Raw genomic sequence first — 22,341 nt, 5'->3', positions numbered from 1 at the left:
TAGCAAAGAGAGAACATGATGGGRCTTTTTCCTGCTTGCTGGTGTTCCTGGGATCCTGTTAAGCAGTGCCAGGCAGAGTGGCTAGAGAGGCTGTTTCAGGTTTTCAATTCTGCTCTTCAAAGGGTGAAAGAATACACCTCAAAGCTCTGGAAAACACTTTGTGCAAAATTCARCTATGAAATATGTATTTATGCTCCTTTACTGGACAGAAGAAAAGCTCTCCGAGGCTACATTTAGCTAGATCTCCACAAAATATTCTCACAATATTTGAGAATTAGGCATCTCTCATGAGTAAGAATTTCTTCCTAGTTGTTTTGGGARGAGATGGGTGATAACCTTCTGCAGCTTAGGAGACTGTAGGGACTGCTTCCTCCATTGGTTTYACTGAGCATTTGCAGTTTTTTCATAATTGTCTGACAAAATATTAAACAATTTATGCATCTTTAACCTTTGGAAAAATGCAAATGCAGATCACAGCATGGTAGGCCATCAGTATACACAGCAAACTAGAAAAAACTCTTTCTGGTTCTGACTAATTAAGCAATTATTGCTGATATTTCACATGTCCACCATTAAATGTGATTAGGCTACTCCTCTCAGTGGTGGAGTCTTAACATAAACAGCAGACTCATACTTCAAACATTTCAGGTATGTCTGTTTGTCAAGATGATGGCCACCATATCTGTTATTTGATGTATTTAATAGCAAGAGTAACTTAATTTTCCTACTTTTTCATTTTCTGTGTCTGAATTTATTTCTTATCCAGTATCTGCTCTCATTTCATGGCTGAGTAGTTGCTGTAAAAGTTATCTATTCCACATGTAAAACACAAATTGGAAAACATATATCAGGATTATGTTACCTCTGAAATGCCGTTTCATACTGGCATGATTTTAMTTTAAATGTGTGAGGAAAAAGATGATGACATGCAAGCAATAAAGAGTGTGTTGTAGGGAAAAGTTTCTCCTACTGTTTGAGATTAAACATGACAAATTTTGGGATTAGGAAGTTTGTGGCAGAGAATAATCTGAAGTTGAAGCCTGTGTCTATTAATTTATACAGGTTAATCTGTTTTGATACTGACTTTCTTTGTGGTCCTAGRTAATTATTTGAATTTGTGTTTAAGTTTCTCTGAATGTAACAYGGTAGCTTCACAGGCATATAGCAAAATTTAAGTATGTTACACATAAAGGGGATTCACCYAATTTTAAGTGTGGTGATGTCTAAATCCAAGCTAATCATCTGAACTCTGTCTAATCACTGCTAATAGGACTTCCCAAGCATGGTCTTATCCCTAGATTTTGCTCTATGGATACCTCTTTCTACCTCTGTAGAAAGATACTTAGAATATATCTTGGCTTTGATGAYAAAAAGTACACAGGCATACATCTTRAAGACATTTTTGAGAAAAATCCSAGTCCATCTAGGATTTTTGAAWAGGTAAAACTCTGAGAGAAATTATGTATGTGTTCCTGTGATTCTGAGTCTGAGCTGCACAAATGAATCCAAAATACATCTCCCCTTTGGGACAGAAATTTGCATTTTCAGTAAAGTCCCAATTTATGTGTTTTTGCAACCTTTCAGTGATATTATAATTCACTGTAACAGAGGCAGATTATCTCTAAATTCTCAGGTTACTGGGAGATGTGATAAACAGATGTTGTAGTGTGKTATTATAAGATTTGAGAGGTGATTGGAACTGGCACAACCCACAGTCTTGATATTTCCAATTTCTCAATAAATTTAAGTATTTCCTTTCAAARGSAYTTTTACACTTAGAAATATGAGAAGTGTAGTAGTACAGCAGCATTTTCTCCTTCTAAGATGCCATGGAGCTGATACAACTAGAGGGAAACTAAGCTACAGTATCTCTATAGTGTCATTATTATCCTTCTAAAATAACTTTGYTTGGATTCTGCTTCTTTGAAGAAGTTATTGCCTTCTGCTGAAGAATCCATATGCCTTTTTAGAAATCAAACCACAAAGACAAAAGCTTCCTTTTGTTCTGTGTTACCTGACTGCACAGCAGGAAAGCTGAAACAAAAATTTCAAAGCATCTCAGTTCTTGTTTCATAGAGAAGGCAGGGGTTTGGAGAASAGGCAAAAACTGCTTCTCCTTTTCTGGAGGTGAAAGGAATTGGAGGCTGCAGGTGGGCTGTCCATGGGGGAGCAGGGAAGCAGTARAGGAGAGAGAATAGAGTTAAGAAGCCTTGCACTTTGAATACAAAACAGAGGGACACTAAAAAGAGTACATCTGTTGTGTTTATTGGTGATGAATCTGAGCAGTGAAAACAACTAGATGGGCAACAATGAGGGAGTAAGAATTGAAAACTTCAGCACTGCAACACTTAATTCTAAGGAGGTGCCTTTTTGCCTTGCACAATCCTCAGCCTCAAGTCAGGGTCTTATTAGCTCCTGGGGACTTTGAGAAATGTTTGCCAGGAGACAAAAAGCCCATTATATTGATAAGTCTCAGGGAAAAATGCTAATGTGTGTGCAAACCATGACATAGAGATAGCAACCTTGAGGCTGAGGGCAGGCTGGGAGCAACTGTTCAGCAAGACAGTGAAACGTCTTGGAGGGTGGCTCACAGAGGGCAGCGTTTTTGGTCCTGTTGTCCAAAAATAGCAATGTGCTTATGTCTGCACTTGATATCCAGCTATGGCTCTTTGACTTCAGACAGCAAAGTCAGGTCAGTCCTTTGCTGAAGAGACACTAGAAAGAGCTGATCCTCTGTAACACTTGAGTGCATAATGCATGTAGTTGCAGGGCACAAGACTTGCTTCAAAATTTCCCTTTTACTGGCTTGCTGAGCAGACTCAAGTCTCACAACTCCAGCACGTATTATGAATATGAACTATCAGAATATCAGTTATTCTACATGAGTTTTCTCGTAGTCCTTTAGGTTGAAATAATTCAATTTTATATACATAATATCTTTTAGATAAGGTATTTGAGCTGCACTTTTCCCTATGAGAGTGTCATAAACTTCCAACAAGGAGAGGTAGTCAAATGTTTAGCTTGTGACGGCTTAATTATCCATTTGTAATGAAAAAAGCACTAAAAGACATCAAGAGAGACTCATAAAATACTGAGCAGCCTCGTAGCCAGGAACACTTTTCTGGGAGACAGGAAATGCCATTAGATGTTATTGTCCAAAGAAGGGAGAAGGAGACTTCCAAATCTTCATAGAACCATAGAATGGGTTGGAAGGGACAGTAAAAAATCCTCTCAATCCAATCTCCCTGYCATGGGCAGGGACGCCTTCCACAGTGTTGCTCAAAGCTCCATCCAACCCGATCTTAAAGGCAGTGCCCTTTTAGTACCRCTTCCTAACAGTACAAAAAGATAAAACATAACATTTCCACTACCACCTAACGGATTTCCTTTCTGGCTTCACACAATAGGTGTGCTTTAAGAACTTCTGGGCCATCCAGAAAGGACAGAAAAAACGCTTAGCTGAAGAATGTGCAGATGATGGCTCAGTGGCCTCATTTTATGTGCACTGGGACATGCTCCACAGAAGGAAGTTACATATCAGGAGATTTTCAGCCACACTGCAAGCACAGATGATGAAGCAGTGTTAAGAGTCCTTCTGCCCAGCTATAGCTTACATTTGAAAAAACATTCAAAACATTTATTCTAGACTGCCTTTCAAACAGCATTTGAAACATCTTAGAATACAGTGCATTCTTTTCTTTTTATAGGAGACATCAGTAAACTATTAAGATTTACCAGTCCTTCGACACGTGCTGACAATTTAAAAATATTAGAGCTTCTTTATTTCTCAAAGCCACGTGCTGGTTAGCCCTAACACATGAATGAAAAATGTATTATTCTGTATTAATTTGAATATAGAATACATAAATTATCAACTAGGGAATACACAAATCTATTAATTAAGTATACATTTTCTCATAAATGGGGCAACACAGAACTCAGACTGTGCTTAAAGCTGTGATAATAAAACACTATCATTGTTGACTTGGGCTTAATCCTAGMTGTCAAACTGTAGTTACACCATCAAGTTTTTTCTGAAGGAGTACTAATTCTGCCCGCTCTCAAAATTATAGTATTCAGATCGATCAGTAATTTATCAAAATGTTTACACATTTGTCATGTCACATGCACATTTGACCCTTATCTTCTCGGCTTCTACAGTGTTTCTTTAAAATATTGTGTATATGGTTTATTTTACCAGCACACCATCTATGCTTATTTTTTTACCTGTTATTTAGTTACAGGGCTATTTCTCTTCTAATGGTATAAAGCTATCATTTTTATGCCTGGTGCCTCACATGATGTTGCCATCTAACCTGGAACATTGACTACTGCTGTCTGGTGGGGTCGTCTGTTTCTGGAAATAAACTGCACTGTTGACAGTACCTTTTAACTGCATGCATAAATTTTGGATACAGTTTGCCTACTCTGAACATGGTTATAGATAGTCTTACATAATTTGAATTTTAAAATCTTCTCTTTAAACTTGATTTTGGAAATTCAAGAGTAAGAGATGTCAGGTCACACTCTGCAATAATGGGATGAGTGATGCTGTTTTTACCTTAATGCCTTCTTATTCTAACTTAATTTACTGTGACATCTTTTAGATGTAAACAACCTGAGAGTTGTGTCTTTTTCTATACATGAATAAAATTAATTTTACTTATAGCCTTAACATGGTTTTCATTTGGATTCCATTTTGTAGTAATGTTTTTTTGACCTTTACAGAGATTACAGAGTGTGGAAGGAAAAGGAAAATTGGGAAGAAATAACTCACAGGCTGTCCAGGCTCATCTCCTCCCAGGATCCTGAAGCCAAACCCAGACTCCATTCTCCGAAGGTGAACATCCAGCTCCTTGTAATCGGGACCTGGTTTAAAGGGAAATCCCATTGAGCAAAGCATTTTGGCCTCATCTTGAGAGCTTGCACCTACTTCCCTCCCACCTTGTGCTCATTGCACGTGACTAATGGCATCCTGTTTGGAGCTGGTAGAAACAAATAGGCCACAGACAAGGAGGAGAATTGAAAATGTAGGTGTCTCTTGGAGAATGATTATATTCAGTAGAATACACTAAACCAAACTAGAACACATTCACAGAAGAACAGTACTGGAAAAGTCTGTCCAAAATAGAGGTTATAAAGATGTCTTCTTCCTAAAACTGACTGTATAATGGACTGCTGCTCATCCAAGTCTGGTATTTAATCTGTCTTTTCCTTGCAGTTCATTAAACCCTATAAAGAATAAACTGAAATGGGAGACAGAGATACATCAGTCCAACTCACAAAATAAGGAAATCATCACAGGCCATTTAGGTTCTAAACATACATATATATAGATATATATATATATATCTTTTTATGTAATGTAGCTTTTAAGTATTCCACTTTCAGGTAATACCCTCAATAAGGAGTTTTGATGAAAGTTATCATAAACCTCTCAGTCTCAAGAGTTTAAATTGAAAACTAACATCATCAACTTGAACTCCTTAATTCTACTCAATTATAGTCTCAACAGCTTTATGAATCATTAAGATTGTGTTTCCATATGCCTGCCTAACCTGTTTTTAGACATATATTATGTTCTGAAATATATCAGTTGAGGAACATAGTGTCTTTTAGAAGCAGTTTCTTCTTTAGCTTCMCTTGAAAGAACAGTGTTCTGAGTTAATAATAATAATAATAAGTCAAATATTATAAAGTGTGAGCATTTAGAGGACTAAGAAGTTTTCTATTGTGACTACTACTTTGTCTGAATGCTTGGAGATGCTTYAGGCTCACCACCTAAAGCAGTGATTAACAGGAATGGTCTTTCCTATGAATTGTGCTCTGATCTGCACATTGTGACACAAAAGTTTTTGGTTACTGTCAGCTTGTTGCTGACCCCAACAGAAAAAAGGTATTATAAAGTTTATTGCAGCAAACTGCTCCTAAGGGTCTCCAATTGCGCCTTGTTCCTTCAGTGTGGGAGGGATTACAGATGGCTGAAACATGGTACTGCAGCAGCTCTCACAGATTTCCTCTCAGAGCCATCAGTGGACACCTCATAAACTGCAGAATTGGRCAAATACCAGGTGTAGCTGGGATTAAAGCCTAATTTGTTTTAGTCAGGTCTTGCAAAGACCAACACAGAACTACATGCACTGGTTCTATACTATGTGCAATAAAAATCCTCTGTAAACAGCAGCATAGTGCATTATTTCAAAAATCTATATTGGTGAAACAGACCGAATCACAAATATTTCAATTGGTAAACGTATTACCTTTCCCTACCAACTTGCTTCTCAAAGCAATGAAGTCTAAATATGTACAGTATGTTAGCTCAATGCAAATAGTTAAAAACTTGTGAGAGGCAAAGGAATTTCAGTTGAAAGTAATACTTTACCTGATTTGCTGTGCCTACAARGATGGGGCTTAGCACTAGGGAAATGACTTTCTAGACAGACATAGTGTGATCACCATTTGTAACCCAGGTCTAACACTCAAAGGCATTGTCTCCAGCAGTGTACCACAAACTGAGCACTGCYTTTATTGTGCACAAGGGAATGAATATGCACAGTTGGGAATACAATAAGGGAGTACAAGAATGTCAGGTAGTGAAGAATACTTGCTCTGGCAAACTAAGATGAAAATGTGCCACAGATATGCTGACAAAGCTGATCCAAACCATTGTTGGCACCAGACTCCTAAATAAGGGGTACAGGGTTTTTTTTTTTGGGTGTTTTTTTTTTTTTTTTTTTTTTTTTTTTGTAAAAGAGGTTGTATTTCTACCCATTTAGAATGCAATAGATAAGCCAGGTTGACCATGACAAAGTTTAGGCTAAAAAACACTCTATAGGGGCATATTCTTTTCTATGAGCCCTAACACAGTTTGGAAGCCTTTGGATTAATTGTCTGAGCCACAGTTCTCATTCAGAAGAGTCTTCCTTCCTAAAGAGTTAGAATTCCATGGAGCCCATTTTCTGCCACCACTTACCAGGCCACTGAAAACTGCTTTTAAAAAATAAGGTTCTTTTCTGTCCCACTAAGGAAGCAAAAGACAGGACTGGAAAGGACCCCTGAGTCATCAAATCMAGCTTCCTTTTATTGCAAACCTCTGCATCTTACCAGTAAAGATATAGGAAAAGAAGACACTGGTGACTGAGCTTGTTTGTGGCCTTTGTCACTAGGTCACCTCCCTTGTAGTAATATAATAWCACTGTATCTCCAGTGACTCACCAGCACACCAACTCATTTGCTGGTTGTTTCAGCTTTCATGTTGGGTATGATTTGACTCCACAGGCTGCAATGACACCATTGCTCTGGAGACAGCTACACCATAGATTCCTGGAGTTACATCTCTGAAAGTGGACCTGACTGCTACCCTTGGTTTTTGTGCTTAAGTGATTAATGGAAATAAGACATAAGACATTGCAAAACTCTCCAATAATAGTACTCTTTCAGTCCAGAAACTGTTCTGGTTTTGCTTAGCTGCTTTCTAGTCATTCATCTTTACATTTCATACTAAGCACTGTATTTCCCAGGCTAACATGGAAGTGTTCCAATTATAACTGGAATTTTGTAAAATGTAAACTATAGATTAATTAAGCATGTATCACTTGTTTGGTGTAAAAATCATTTACTGGGTTAGTCTGACCAACTAAATTTGGCTAAACTTCCTTTGCATAGTTCTCAGTTTATCTCCATACCAGCAATTATTTTTTGATCAAAAGTATGTTCTAAAACCTTGCTGCTGTGGGGATTCTTTTTCTTGTTTCTGAAAGACAGGTAAGTTGTTCACTACTTCGTGCTTTTCYGACAGGAGCTCATGTTTGGTAGATTTACTAAAAGCCCCTATGATTATGTGGTAGCAGTTTCAATATACCTGAATAAACATTGATTAAGTATTCTTACCCATGTAAATGATTAAATTTCACCCRATATTCCTCTAGTGCTTGCTTCTCCAGGATTCTGGTACTTTTTTTGTTCCTCACAAAGGATTGTTAGATAGACTAAATTTTGTGTTTWCTTGCTGGAGCATATTTTCAGTTGAGCATACAGAGAAAATTACCTGTACTACAGAAAATGACACTTCTGTGCCTTGCAATATACTGATGGTTACTGGAATAACTTTTGGTTAACAGTCTGCTGACTGTTAACTGTTAACTGCTGGTTAACAGTTTGTTGGTTAGCAGTTTCCATCTTCATTATGGAAAATGTATCTTTTTGTTTTCTCTTGCTAACCTAGATCAGCACCTTGTGGTTCCTGCCAAATAAGAAGAAATGAATAGGCTTGCAGACAAGCCAATACTGATTTAACATTGTCTTTTCTGCTTTGCTTATCTTTCCAGTCAACTTAATATACTTAATGTCCTGTTTCCTACAAGTTTTATTTAGAGTTTCATCTCAAAGTCAATATTTTTGGTCATGTAATATGGGTATCCTCTGCCAGAATGGCAATGCTCCCTGTCCTTCCTTGCCTCTCTATCTCTACACATTTATATTAGGAAAATAACTTTAACTTTGCCTGCTAGTAACTTCATTCTCTTTTTTTTTTTTTTTTGTTTTTTTTTTTTTTTTTTTTTTTACCACTTCACTTCTTTTTGTGTGAAGGAAAACTTTCTTAACAGTTCATTTGGCCTGAAAGGTGAAAAACTTATACCAATTCACTTTCCCTAAGCTATGAAATCAGTTGGCTCCCCCATGAATTTGAGAATGGTATTCGACAAGCTGTGATCTGATCATTGCTGCACAGTGAGGACAGTAAAGAACATTGGGAAATTCTTTCTGGTTCCTGAACGATGGGGAATTTGCTTTAAATGTAATGGTACCAGAATAGATTGTTACTGAACAATAGTGAGATTCCACAGGTAAAGATGTGATTATCAGCTCCCAGCTACCTTTGTGCACTGTATTCATCTGAATAGCTGGGTGAACTACACACTCATAAGCATACCTGTGGTTGTTTCTTAAATGTTGAGAAAATATATACCTGAAAATGCTCCATTAATTTTCTGTATGAGAGAAGTTGAACAAGTGCTATGTGATTTTACAGTGATAAATCTGGTCTTTGGGATGATCCTGTAAATGCTGATATAATTTCTTTATTAAATATCTTATATATTGTAATCAAAGCGAAGATGAAGTGCTCTGGTGTAACTATTTTACAGTCTTTCTATAGTATTCATTACCTACCAAAAAGAAAAAGTAATTTGGAACTCCTTTGCAGAAGATGGTGAAGATTTTTGTTTCATACAAATAATTATAAATTGTKAATTGTGATTGACACAAAACTATAGTAACTTCATCTGAGTTTCAGATGCTCTTGAAAGATGTGAAAAGATTGAAAACTGTCATGGATCTGCTGGTCTGCAATGTGAGTAGCTTTTTAAAAAAGCATACATATTCCCTCTTGATATTTATAGAGAGGAAATCTGGCAGATAAAAACTTCAGTATGAAAATCATCAAAGAAAAGAAAAAAGAACTGGAGTGCTAACAGAGTTATTCAATATATAAACCCTACTGGGTTATGCAAAACCATTCTAACGTTATATTTAATTTAGAATCTCTGTCCAACTTGTGTATGACTAAAAAACTTTAATAGGATTGTCAAAATAGCCTTTTTTTTGTACGGAATGCCTGTTTTAACTGTTCTCTTAACATGATCATATTGAGAAATAAAATAATGCTGTTTTTTAAAAGTCCATTGCCATTTTAGAAGGTCAATGTTGACTCAAACACCCCAAAAATCTTCTGGTTTTGAAACTTTTTGCTTTCATATTTTTACAGCACAAGATAYACATATGAGAGCAAGGAATTGGTGATAGAATTAAGATAGAATTAAATTCAGATTTACAAAAATTATTGCATCAGCTTATATTTGAGCAGGAACTGTAAGATACACTTTTATGTTAAAGAATGAACACTAACATGAAAGTACACATAAAACACAGTAAAACATGAACAAAAACTGGCTGAGGAAAAAGAAACACTTCTCCTTGCTCAAAATACAAATCCTTTATAAAAATATTTGGAATATGCATTCTACAATCCCACAAAGATCATACAAWATAAAATGGTGACTGGGCATTCATGACTGTCCATCATCACGAGGAATGATTAAAAAAAAGAATAGCTAAAACATAAAATGAAGACCACTAGTTTACAGAAAACAAAGGCTGAAGAATACTTGCCAGAGGAATCCGCTCGAAAACCAGTCCTGGGCAGCACTTGTTCTGAATAGGAAAATGGGGAATTAAAGGTGAAATACATTTCTCAAGTTATTTAAAGATGCAGCATCAATTTCTCTCCTGTGTTTTGAATTACTAAAATGCAATTTCTATTTGTTCTTGATTTTTTTTCTCCTCCCCTCCTTGACTTTTGATGTGATACATATACCTATTCCTGCTAGATTAAGACCTCCCTGTCCATTTCTGTGCAAAGTGAAAAAAGATGGTAAAGTGGTAATGTTTCTTTAACACAATGYAGGTTCAGATGAAGATAAAATTTTTAGTGTGGTTAAAACTGTGGAAAATAGTGGCAATATTTGTCCTTATTCAAGTATAGCAATAAAAGGGGAAGTTTAATGGATATGTTTGGATGATATGACCATAGATGATTTGACCCTTACATACAACTCAATTGCAAAATGTCTTTTATCATCAAGAAGAGGAAGATTTTKTTAGAGGGATGTATGTTGCCAATAACAACAACTGATTGTACATGAAGACAAATGCACATATCCCTTTAATGTATTTTCATGCAGGTAGTTTCAAAGTATTTGTATTTCACTAGACGAAGTGCAGCAAATAACTGTTTTGTTTTCATATAAAGCTACTTTGCTTGCATTAGAGGAATCAGTCCATAGCTGAATTCAGTCATGCTTCCTTTGCTAATTTTGAGATGTTCTGAACAGGTTTATGTTTTATTATCTTGGCAGAATCCAGAGKGATGCTTGCAAAACATTCCAAGCCAGAGGTGATTTCTGTTGGCCTACACACACAAAAAAGGGCAAATAAAGCAGCATCCCTTTCATATGACTCTAAGCCAGAATATCATACAATGAATATTTAATGGTATAAAGGAGGTAATAATTAGCACATTCTTCCTAAGACAGAAGGATGAGGTAAGAGACATCAGACAGTATTTTCTGTCTGGGAAGTTGTGTACCACTTGGAAAGAGTTCAGACTAAAGCCACCTGCCTTCTGGYGGACTGCTTCCTAAAGGCAGCATGGACTCCAATGGCAGCAGCTGAGTAATTCAGAGTTCACTTGAGATAATACTGAACTGGTTTTGCAGGGCAAAGATGTTTTCCAAAAGACATCTTCCAAAAATGCAGATGGAAGCCACTGAATGAAAGACTGAAAGTCTTAAAACTTTTTTTTGGTAAGAATATTTATATAACAGCCATGAACTRTCCAAATTCGGGTCCACTGGATGGGAACATCCATTTGGGTTTGATGTTCTTCTTGTATTTGTATTTACTGTCTGTGTTGTGTCACGTGGGCTGTGCTGTTTGACTTTGCAAGTGGCTGCACATCTTTACTTTGGTGGTTAAAGGAGGCAATTCCTTCACACACTTCAGATTTTTTACAGAGATCCTTCAGGTGAGATGTGCTATTTAAATGTAAAACATTCCACCAGCACAGCTCCTGAAGATCAAATCTTTGAAACTGATGCTGCTCCACTGCAAACTTGAAGAAATGAATATTTTTACTCACAGCCTTTCAAGATTTTAATGGAATTCTTAAAAGAGACAAAATGATTTTAATGTAGAGAAAGCAATTTAATCTTGATAGACTCAATAAGCTTTTAGGTTTGAAAGTACACAAGTTTTTTCTCTTGATCACTCAGCTAGAATTGCTCTTCAGAGCTGCTTTAAGATGGGTTCATTCTGTTTCCATTTCTGCTTGCAGTCATTCTAATATCGTCCAGAACTGGCCTCAAGCAGCAAAGGGAAAGAATCACCACCATTCTCAAACTATGACCAATTTGAGAACAACTTGCTGTGTTAGGAAAAACTATGACCATTCTCAAACTATGACCAAGAGAACAACTTGCTGTGTTAGGACAGGCAGCCATATATTTAAAGTAAGTTAGCAGTGTCTTTTTTGGGAACTATTCTTGCTGGTCAAGCAAGTGTTTGTCAATGAGGTAGTTTTCCTTCAAATCTAATCTCATGAAGTCTGATATGTCTTTGTTCTTTTGCCTTGTAGACCTTCATTGTTAATTATCATCTTGTAATTAACCATTGAGCACCTAGAATGTGTTGTCACTGTAGTTTAGGAATTCACACACACAAAAATTGAGACTGTGTTATACTGAAGATGTTGAATCAAATCTTATTTTTAAAGGTCTGATCACTAGAAAAAAAAACCTCAGTTCAAACTTGTGTTTTTGGTAACCATAGCAAAGCAATGTTCATTTTAGGAAGAATCTGCTGTCAGCAATATGGGTCTCTGTGCAGTACAGGATAATTATGATAATGTCACTGACACTGGGAAACAAAATATATCCTCTAAACAGCTGTGCTCATGTGACAAGCAAACTGTTAGCAAATAGTAGAAAACTTCAAAAGAAGAAAGATCTGYGAAGAACCTTTAACATAGATGAAGGGACTGAATTAGCACTGTCTCCACCTGTCAAATGCAGAGGTAAGGAGTTTTTTCCAAAACTCACCTAGTCTTGTGCTCAAAGACCCTACAGAAAAGCAACTTCCAACAGAGGAGAAAGGATTGCTGGGCTTGGTCCTCAGCTGAGCAAAATGCACATTATTTGTGCACATCCTGGTGACTTCCATCTGCTAAGGATTAACTGAACTGGTAATTTTACCAAAATACTGACTCTAGCGAGMTTTCTTTTATAAAATCTATCAATTAGGTTTTATAGGAAACTAACCTTTACATAAAGCAATTACAAACTTTCCATGTATTTATTATTAAATTAATTTTGACATTTTCTAAACTTTTATTAGAATTTTGAAAAATATATTAAATGTCCTGCCTCCAACTCATAGGAAATGAGGCAGCAGAAGGCAGTTTTGGAGGTTAGGTCAAAGAGACAAGTCTACCCAACACTGCCACCATGAAGAGGCATTCAAAGTGCTGAAAGCTTTTAAAATGATGACATAAATTTTTTGGTTGAACCTCTGCAGCTGCATTGCCATGAGTAGTTTTAGTCTTTCATGTGAAATAGGAATGAAGTAATTGCAAAATAGAGCTTGAAAGTATAATAAAACACTTCTTAAATTTACTGATTTAATTTTTTTTCGTTCAGCTAACCTGTCCTAGAATCAAGAACTGGGGAAGTAAGAAATCTTTTGAACTGCTACTTGTATAGAACTGTAATCAAAATAAATCTCCACCATGGTGAGGACTCCCTGTGCTCTGCAGAATGAGGATGCAGCTGTGCATTTTGAGGAGTCTTACCATASATAAAAATTTGGGGGTTGGAAATAGGTCCCTTCCAACTGAAACCATTCTATGGTAATCATTCTATGATTTTTGCATGTCAGATGGCTGCAAAACCAAGATTAATTTTGCTATTAGAATAGTAAAAAGCTTGCTTATCTGCATTCATGTTTAGTCTAAAATAAATTACACTCTTAGCTTTTAAATTGAAAACTGTAAAATATTTGTGAAAACAGACAAACAATAAACACAATCTGGGACATAATCTTGATTTAAATTAAACTGATGGTGAAAATAGTGGGTGCCTTTGGTGTCAGGATATAGCCATAGGAGCACAATTCACCCACAACATGACACAAGGGTATTTTTATTTGCACCCGTGGAGCCATTAGTGTTCTCTGGAGGAAGAATTATGCTGATGAAAGGTAAAGATGATATTYGTTTTCCATATTCTGTTATTTTCTGGATCAGTCTTTGATGAATGCTAAATATGTTGAAAAAAACTAGCATGAGGGAACATTTATATTTCAGCATCTCAGTACTAGCCATGCTTTAGGTAAATAGGAGTTTCACAAATGAGAAGGATGAGTGTGATTATACTGTAATGTCCTTTCCAAACCTGTGCAAGCAGCAGCTTGATGCAGCTCATAGCAATTTGGCACCTGCTCTCCTCATGCACCTGTAGCCAACTCTCCTATGCCTACAAGTCACTTCTCTTAAATTATTACTTTGACTTCTTAAGTACTTACTGCCACTTTGCAGATCAAAAATCTATTTGTATACCTTTTAGTAAAGTGTAAATTGTTAAAGAGAAAGAAATACTGCATCTTTAACACCACCATCAGCTGTAAAACTGACACTTCAAATTAGCAGAGGTCGCTTTGGACCTACTTTGCAATCCAGCAATCAAAGTCATTTTACATTCATGGCACTGTGATGATGATATACTCATAATTCCATTTGAAAATGCYTTTGGTTTCACTGTCGGTTCATATAAGCAACAAATCCATTTTGTCATGGTGAGTAATTCTTTCTGCAGTGACGAACAATACAAAACTATTTGACATCAGTCTGCTAAATTTCCTCTCCTTTTATTATATATTGTCTCTTATAAAAAAGAAAGAATTATATTCACTTACTTATATAAGTTCTTAGACCTCTATGCTGTTGCACAGAAAACACCAACATGGGTTGTTTGGAAATTGCTTTGAGATATTCTGTAGCTCAGTTGCTCATACTCTAGTTCCAGGAGTAGTTTAATGATAATATATCTTAATTAGCAAATTCCCAATGCTGTTATTTACTAAGAGGCATGACTTAGGCAGGCATGACTTACTGACATAAAAGGCACGAACTGGTGAATAGAAATACTGAAAGATAGGGTAAACGGAGTGCAAGGAAGGTGTGAAACTAGAACCTGATTTTCTACTTYACAGTGCCAAACCCTTTACCCATACAAAACCCCTTCTACACAATACTTCAGAATACTATGTGTTTAATGCTATCATAGTTCAACATATAYATACATATGCACACACATGCATATACATGTATTTTAAAGTACCATAACCAAAATCTGATTTCTTTTTAGAATAAAAATGAGCAAAAATGGACAAAAATGTTGAAGGCAATTTTTTTTTTCTGTTAGGAAAATACTGTCTGAAAAAAAGCATCAATTATGTGAAAATTTTCCTTCAATTTTTAATATTTTCAGTCTTTAAGTTTAATTTTTAATTGTAGCTTTTCAGCCAACAAGCACTGGCAAGAAAATTTTGCTTAGCCTGTAGACTATACCATAGAACCCCTCAGGTGATAATGCATTCAGTTCTTGACACCTAATATATTTTTCTTATGTTCTTATGTTCCATGAGCATCAAATTTAGAAAACCCTGATTGCCTTAGTATTTTTCCACAAGACTGGTATTTTCAAAGTTACACGTTATGGGTCCGTATGATGCTGTCTGACAAATCTTTCCTACTTTAATGCATATCTATGCTGAAAACCTGCAGTGATACTCCAGAGGAAAGGCAGCCTGAGAATATGAAGTGCTTGTCTATCACCGTTAAAGAGAAGTCTTTATAAGTCTGCCGAAGAAAACACCTTATTTTATGGAGGCTAATTATGAAAATGCATTTGCTATTTACATATTTCACAGCTGATGGTGAACTTTGCTTTTTAGTTCTTTTCCAATTTGTTTAAATCTCTGGCAATAAAAACCCCAAAACACTGTATAAAAGAGCTGCTGGACTTGAAAGGAACTTGGAAAATTCAAAATACTGTGGTCAGAAGAGAAAATAACATGKGAAATTTTGAAGAAAATAACCTTTGTCCTTCCAGTTAAAGGTGGAACTGTAATCTTTCAGATTTCACTTTTARCGAGAGCTTATCACTGGCTTACCTCATTCTTCCTACTGGCATTTCTGTGTCACATCACCAGCCTTGGCTACCACACTAACTGAAGGACAAATGTAACCTGACCAATGTAAAAAACGTTTTATTTTACCACTCTCCTTAGAGGAATACAACCTCAAATTTCTATTATAGCTAGAGAATAGTTATATGGCATTATGATTCCCAGCAGCTTTGTGACTTCTGGTTGACTAATGTCTACCTATAGAGGTGTTAACAAAGTTTGTCATAAAAWGTGAATCTACAATAGATAGAGATCAAAATAAAATATAAGATAGGATAAGGAGAATTTATAAAAGCAAAAAGTTAAAATTCAAGTGAATGAGGTCTCCTAATGGTGACTACAGGGCTCCAGTTACAGCCGTAACAATCTGCTGCATATGAAGTCACAATTTTTTCATTAACAGGAAATTCCTGATCTGATATTCCATTTTCTAGCTTCTGTACCTAACCTGCTTCTCAGGAGAGTCACMCTGCCACTGTCACTTACCATCTAACAGTTTTCTTAAGGAGAAAAGAGTTAAAGGTTTTGCTTAGAGTTAATAGAAGAATGGAAAAAAGGAAAAACTATCCAGCTGAAAAGATAATGTCACAGCAGAAAGTTAGGTAGGTTCTCTTCATCATGGAGAAGAAATAAGAAGGGGGGGGGGGGAAAAAAAAAAAAAAAAAMATTAAAAAAAAAACCAAAACAAACCCCAAAACAAAAAGAAAAAAACCCAACAAAATAGAGAGACACACTAAAGAAAGCAAGCATAAACCAATCTCCCTTCTTTTGCTTTTAAATAGTTCTKTTAGATGATGTGGTAGTCCTTCTCAGTATTTGGAAACCTCTCTTGCTCCTTTTTTGGCTACTTGGAGCTTTCAGCACAGATGATAGGGGACAGCAGAGGCTGGTGACAGCTAAGAGAGAAGAGCTGACAGGTAACAGCCTGACAAACAATTTTCAAAGGTGTTATGACTTCCAAAATAGAGTTACACTCTGGTTTTATACTAATGCATCATTTGATTGTCTCTATGAAACTATTTCCCATGCAGAAATAGTAGTGCTTTGCAATTCATGTGTGATCATTACAAACTGAAAATCTTCYCCTTACACACAGTCTTGCAGGTTCTTCACGTTCCTTAGGTGGAAAAACATTCCTGCAGAATGAAAATCATCCTTTCTCATTGAGACTTCCTGCTTGAAGCCTCTTTCTTGCTCTCATTAGGTATGGGTGAGCTAGAGGCAACACATTGGTCTAGTTCTTGCTCTGCTTCAAGTCATGTTGCTTGTGCTCCTCACAGAACRCTGTGATGCATAAGTTGCTTCACTCCCTCCCTGACTGAAGCAGGAGGCTTTTATGAGGTCCTGGTGAGTGCTGACTGTGGGGAAACCCTATGATAAAAGACTCTGCAGAAATCCAGAGCTGTAGCAGTACAAAAATGAACTGTTTAGTAACAGTCTCACTGCGACAGAAATAAAAATCTAGCACTATCTCTTTTGAACTTTCCAGGTCATGACTGTCCGCTTCTCTGCCCTGTTTTTAGAAGATGAAAATAAGGTTTTGCCAGGAGATAAGACAAACTTGCTTTGAGACAAGAAGTACTTAGAAAAACCAAGTAGCTGAACTTTTCTTGTGCACTTTTAGGGTATGTCCTTCCCAAAGATAACCAACCTGACACTGCCATATGGTAGGAAACAGTGTTGCCTTGAAACTCTCCCTCCTACATATTCAGATAACAATTACTTGACTCAGTAATGGATTTCCTTCCTGTTGTTTTTCTCTCCAGGAAACAGTAGCACTACGTGGACAATAAAAGCAATCAAAGGCTTGACAAATTGAATTTCCTAAGATGTGTGCTGATGGCATTCATGAAACAAAATGTCAGGGAGAACCGAGATCTTTGGAGGCAGATATTTATGGATAAGGGATCTGAATGAATGCAGGCAACATCTGGTTGACAACTGTGGAATCAAAGCTTAAGAAAATGTTGAAGGGATAGTGGTATAAGAAGATAAGAAATTTAAGTTTCCAGGATTAGCTGGAAGATGGGGCACTTCTGGAAAACTGGAAGGATGTTACTGCAGTTTTGCTTYTCATCCCTCACTTTCTTGCTTTGCGCCCAGCAGCTTCATGACTTAATTTTTAGTTTTTCTAGGCAGCTGGCTGAAAAAGTCTTGTATATGATTCCCAGTTGTCCCTTGGACAGAACACAAATGCAGTTATACCATTTAAACACAGTCTCTAGCATAACTCCAGCCTATGAGTTAGAAGCTCTTCCTGTGGTGAGGCATATACTCCTTAACASAGTAGATTATATAAGTAAAAGATAAGAGTTCATGTTGATCAAAGATGTGCTCAGAAAACTTGAAGAAAGCATCCACGAATACTAATGAAGCAATTATTTTATCAAATGGTGTAATACATCTTGTAATGCAATATATAATCTTCTGGGGTATAAGTGAATCTCTGTAGCTGACATCAGCTCTATACTGCCACAGTTTTATGAAGGGCAAACATGGRTCAAGCCTATTTTGGGGATCAGGATGGAAGAGGATGCTATATAAATATGTATCTCATATATACATATGGCATTTATAACGTTTTCTTAATTGTGTTACAGAGATATCTGTTTTAATGCAGGAAGTCTGAACTTTTGGCTTGATGACTTTGACCACAGAAGATGGTTCTGACTKTTGAGTGGAAAGATTTTGGTTAAACTTCCTCATATCTAAAAGCTATTGATATGGGAAATGTTTTTTTGAAAARGGTATCAACCCAGTGTTTGGGACAATAATGTATTTCCTTCAGACTATCCCTTTGTATGCTGAAGAAATTTGAACATTCTAGGTCTCTGGGTCCAACTAATATTAATGGACTAGTCTGGATCAGCTCCAATATTTTATGTGTAATTTATAACAAAATTTACATTTTGATCTATAGGCTCATGTAATTTATAAAATTATTTGAAAGGTGGTATGTGCAAGTAATGGCAATGGTAAAGAAGCTTTCAGCAAAAAAGTAAACTATTTTTAAGAATTGATATGAATAAGTACAAAGGCTACAGACAATTTAGAACAATATATATAGATAAAATGTTCTTTACAAAAGGAATGAATAAGTCTAAGCCCTTTTACTCTTGTTGTGGAAAACATGTGATACATTTCCAAGAATATGAGAAATTAAATCAAGATGAGCATCTCAATGACTGTTTTGTATAGATTTTCAAATAATRCTTTGTGCTACAGGTTACTTTCTAACTACCAAGGACAATGTGGAAACTTGTCAAAGACATTTTTATAAAAATAAACAGATTTGAAATTTCTTTAATAAATGTCACTTTAAAGTGAAAGTAAGTGAAACTTTTCTTTTCATTGATAAAGTCACATCTTCCTATTGGTTGACTATTAAAAAAAATAGTGCAGTAAAATATGGTGGAATGTATATTGTGCTTCACCAAGGATTTAACAGTTAAAATGGAGAGATAAAAAATATGAGAAAAAAACACCTATTAAAGCCAAACATGAGAAACTAGGAAAAGAAATAAGTGTAGAATTTTTGATTAGTTTACAATAGTCTCTATTTACTCAAAAGAAATGTAATTTCTTTCTTTAAATTACAAAAGATAGCTACAAAAAATTATGTCAACAGTGACACATAGAAAAAAGTTTAAAATACTAAATGGTCAGCAGGGTCAAAAGAGCTTTCACTTACGCCTACTTTCATAAATAGCTCTTGATTTCTCATACAGCTCATATGGATCAGGTTTTCGTGGATCAAAGGCCTCTGTTGAATCAGGAAATGAACCCCTGTGAACAGTGGGTGGATAGGGAATATTCTGTGGCATAGCTGGAGCAGACACACTTGTTTGAGGGCTGCCTTGATTCTCCCATCGTTCCATCATCTGGAATAAAAACATACAGAAAATAAAAGTGAAGTTTTKCAAAAACTGTGACTTCCACAATGAGACCAAAAGCAGTGATTCCTGTTGAAGATGTGTTTTGTAAAATTAGTAAATCCATTTGCTGCCTTTTGAAATGCAAGGTGTGTGCTGTGCTGTTTATAAAATGACTTGGCTAAATTTATTAATTTGTTGCTTATGGCAAGATGTAGTATTTCTCAGGTTAGRTTAGGCCCAGCATCACATCTGTAGCATGTACAATGTGCTGAGCTACTGGAATTTACTTGCTAACGGTGGAATCTGTGAAGACACAATTGTCAGATTCATCAAAATACATAGCTGAAAGTAGTGCTTGAGAAAGAAGGGACAGACTGTGTAGAAAGTGAACGACCTTAATGCTGTATCTTCTGAGAATGCGTGACAATAACTAGCTGCCAAGGGGGAAGTAGATAACTAGCTGGGAACAGAATTTACAGCTTCCACTGAAGATTAAAAACCAAAACCAGAACCAAAAGAAAATCAAAACTAAAGAGAAAATTATAATAGCAGGCATTCAAGCATCTAATGTTCAAAAAACACAACTAAATTGGCTTTATATAACCAAATTTCCAAGGACAGGATAAGGCTTTCAACTCTTCCAGACCATTTAGAGGAAAGAAGTATACAGCAGCCTATTGTCTATGCATGAAAGACACCTCAGTTCACACTTTTTTCAAGACTGTCTTTAGCAGTCTTACATGTACATCAAGCTTGAAGATATGATAGGCTGTACAAAAGAAGGCTTGAGTATCTGCATTTTTCTTTTTGAAGAAGTTGGCTACTAATCAAATTGCATTAGCAAATTTATTTGAAGAGGCTAAGTTAAACAAAAYACAAATGTTTATCCCAGGAAATGAGTACTTGGCCATTCTTATGACCCTTCCTGAGGACAAGGGTGGTAAAGCCTCCAGAACAGTGTGTTCTCACACATAACCCAACAATGCTAATTACACAAAAAAGGCCCTTGGAAACAGACTGATCTGTAATTGAATTCCACTGATTTCTACTGTTGTATCAGCAGAACTTTATCAAAGATGATAGCAGGTTTATAGCCAACTTGCTCTACAGATTCTGTGGTCAACATTTGTCTTTAGTTCCTTGGTTTCAGAAGGTGTTTGGGTCAGCAGGTAAGTTTTACTCTCTATTCTGATGATTAACTACATCAGGAATTTTTCCACACCAAGTATGTGCAGACTACAGATGTTTTAGTGTCCGCCTGGTGAATATGGGGAATAACTATCCTGCTGCACATCCCAGGTGATCTGGCCTTCTTGGGTTCATACTAAAGAATATGGATACTGGTTATGGATACTGGCCAGTTTTAGTTGTTGAGGACCTCATTCTTTTACRAAGTAGTATTATAATTCAAGCTATGCTTCTGCCAGAGTTTCAGCAATATACAGGGCTGGTTCTTTCAAAACCAGAGGTGCAATACGGTGGCATATGGAAATACCTGAGTTGGCATTGAAATAGCTTAGGAACAGAAAAGTACCTTAGTTATCTTCAGGTACCCCCTAGACCAAGATAAATTTATCCTCTGCAATTAATTACCATCTGGATAAATTAGCCAATGTGGTAAGTCACATGAATGTCACTGTACTGCTTCTAACAGCCCTAAAATATTACCTCCAGGAGGTATAAACACATATACAGTATATAAATGCATTATGGAAATTTAAATTCAAAGGTCTCTAGAAACACACCTGATTATGACCCCTATGTCTAAATAGGAAAGSAGAACTAAGCTAAATTCAAGCTCCTTATGATCAAGAAAATAACCAGAGAAATATGTTTAGGCTTTACCTTCCCTTAAGAATCTGAAAAAAGAACCCAAGCCAGCAAAACCAAACTACCTATCTTACCATTATAAAGATGAAGGATATGCAGGACCATGTCTGTCTAGAAGTGAAAGATTCCTAATTTCTTGGAAAGTGCTGGGGAAATAGATCACTTACCTCTTTCAAAATGCAAAACTGGACAAAATTAAAATATTTAAGGAAAGATTTAAAAGAAGAAAGGAAAATATAGTTATCTTTGATGAGCAAACTTTACCCTGGAGAAAGGACAGGAAACTGGAGACCATTTGGCAAAACCCTACTGGGTCCCGTATGTCTAATTCTTGCTTGCTGGTTAGGTATAAATCTTGAAGTGTGAAGTTCAACCAGCTAAATAAGTAGATAAACAGAAGGGGAATTATATCTCCCAAACCCATATAAACTAATTAAACAGTTACCTAGTGTTCAGTAAGGTGAGTCATAATGCTGCTTCAGAAAAGAAGGCATTCTTGAAAGTGAGTAAGCACAGTAGTGAGTGCAGGGCATTAAACCCAAATTGGGGCAATGGTTTGGCGACATTGCTCATGGTCATTTTGCACTAATATTCTATATGATATACGTATGATATACACAGGAACCACCAGAAATATCTCCTACCCCAGGTTACTCTGTTTTCCTTTTCTGTTACACAGACACAGGAGCTGTGCTGACGTGTTGAGGAGGCTTTCTATATCTCCTGTGCCTGGCCTTGCTGCTGCAGACTGTCTACAGAAAGTACTGCAGGCACTTGGTTTCAATCTTATCTTCATGTCTTGGACATGAGAAATTTATGTCTGACTATTTCTGGA

At 36.3% G+C, this 22,341-nt stretch overlaps 1 protein-coding gene across 3 annotated transcripts in view; it reads right to left on the bottom strand.

Annotated features, from left to right (window-relative positions):
* MAGI2 (membrane associated guanylate kinase, WW and PDZ domain containing 2) overlaps positions 1-22,341 on the bottom strand; it is a 691,018-nt gene that overhangs the window by 62,170 nt on the left and 606,507 nt on the right. For all 3 annotated transcript variants that reach the window (XM_057364469.1, XM_057364467.1, XM_057364468.1), the window contains 2 exons: positions 19,493-19,682; positions 4,778-4,869 (listed from right to left, as the gene is read on the bottom strand). In XM_057364469.1, the coding sequence (XP_057220452.1) occupies positions 4,778-4,869; positions 19,493-19,682 (282 nt within the window). The remainder of the gene's footprint in view (positions 1-4,777; positions 4,870-19,492; positions 19,683-22,341) is intronic.

The sequence above is a fragment of the Malurus melanocephalus genome, unplaced genomic scaffold (genome assembly GCF_030028575.1).
Source record: "Malurus melanocephalus ecotype Western Australia unplaced genomic scaffold, MMel_1.1 scaffold_39, whole genome shotgun sequence".
Lineage (NCBI taxonomy): Eukaryota > Metazoa > Chordata > Aves > Passeriformes > Maluridae > Malurus > Malurus melanocephalus.
This window is presented reverse-complemented; position numbering and strand designations above follow the sequence as displayed.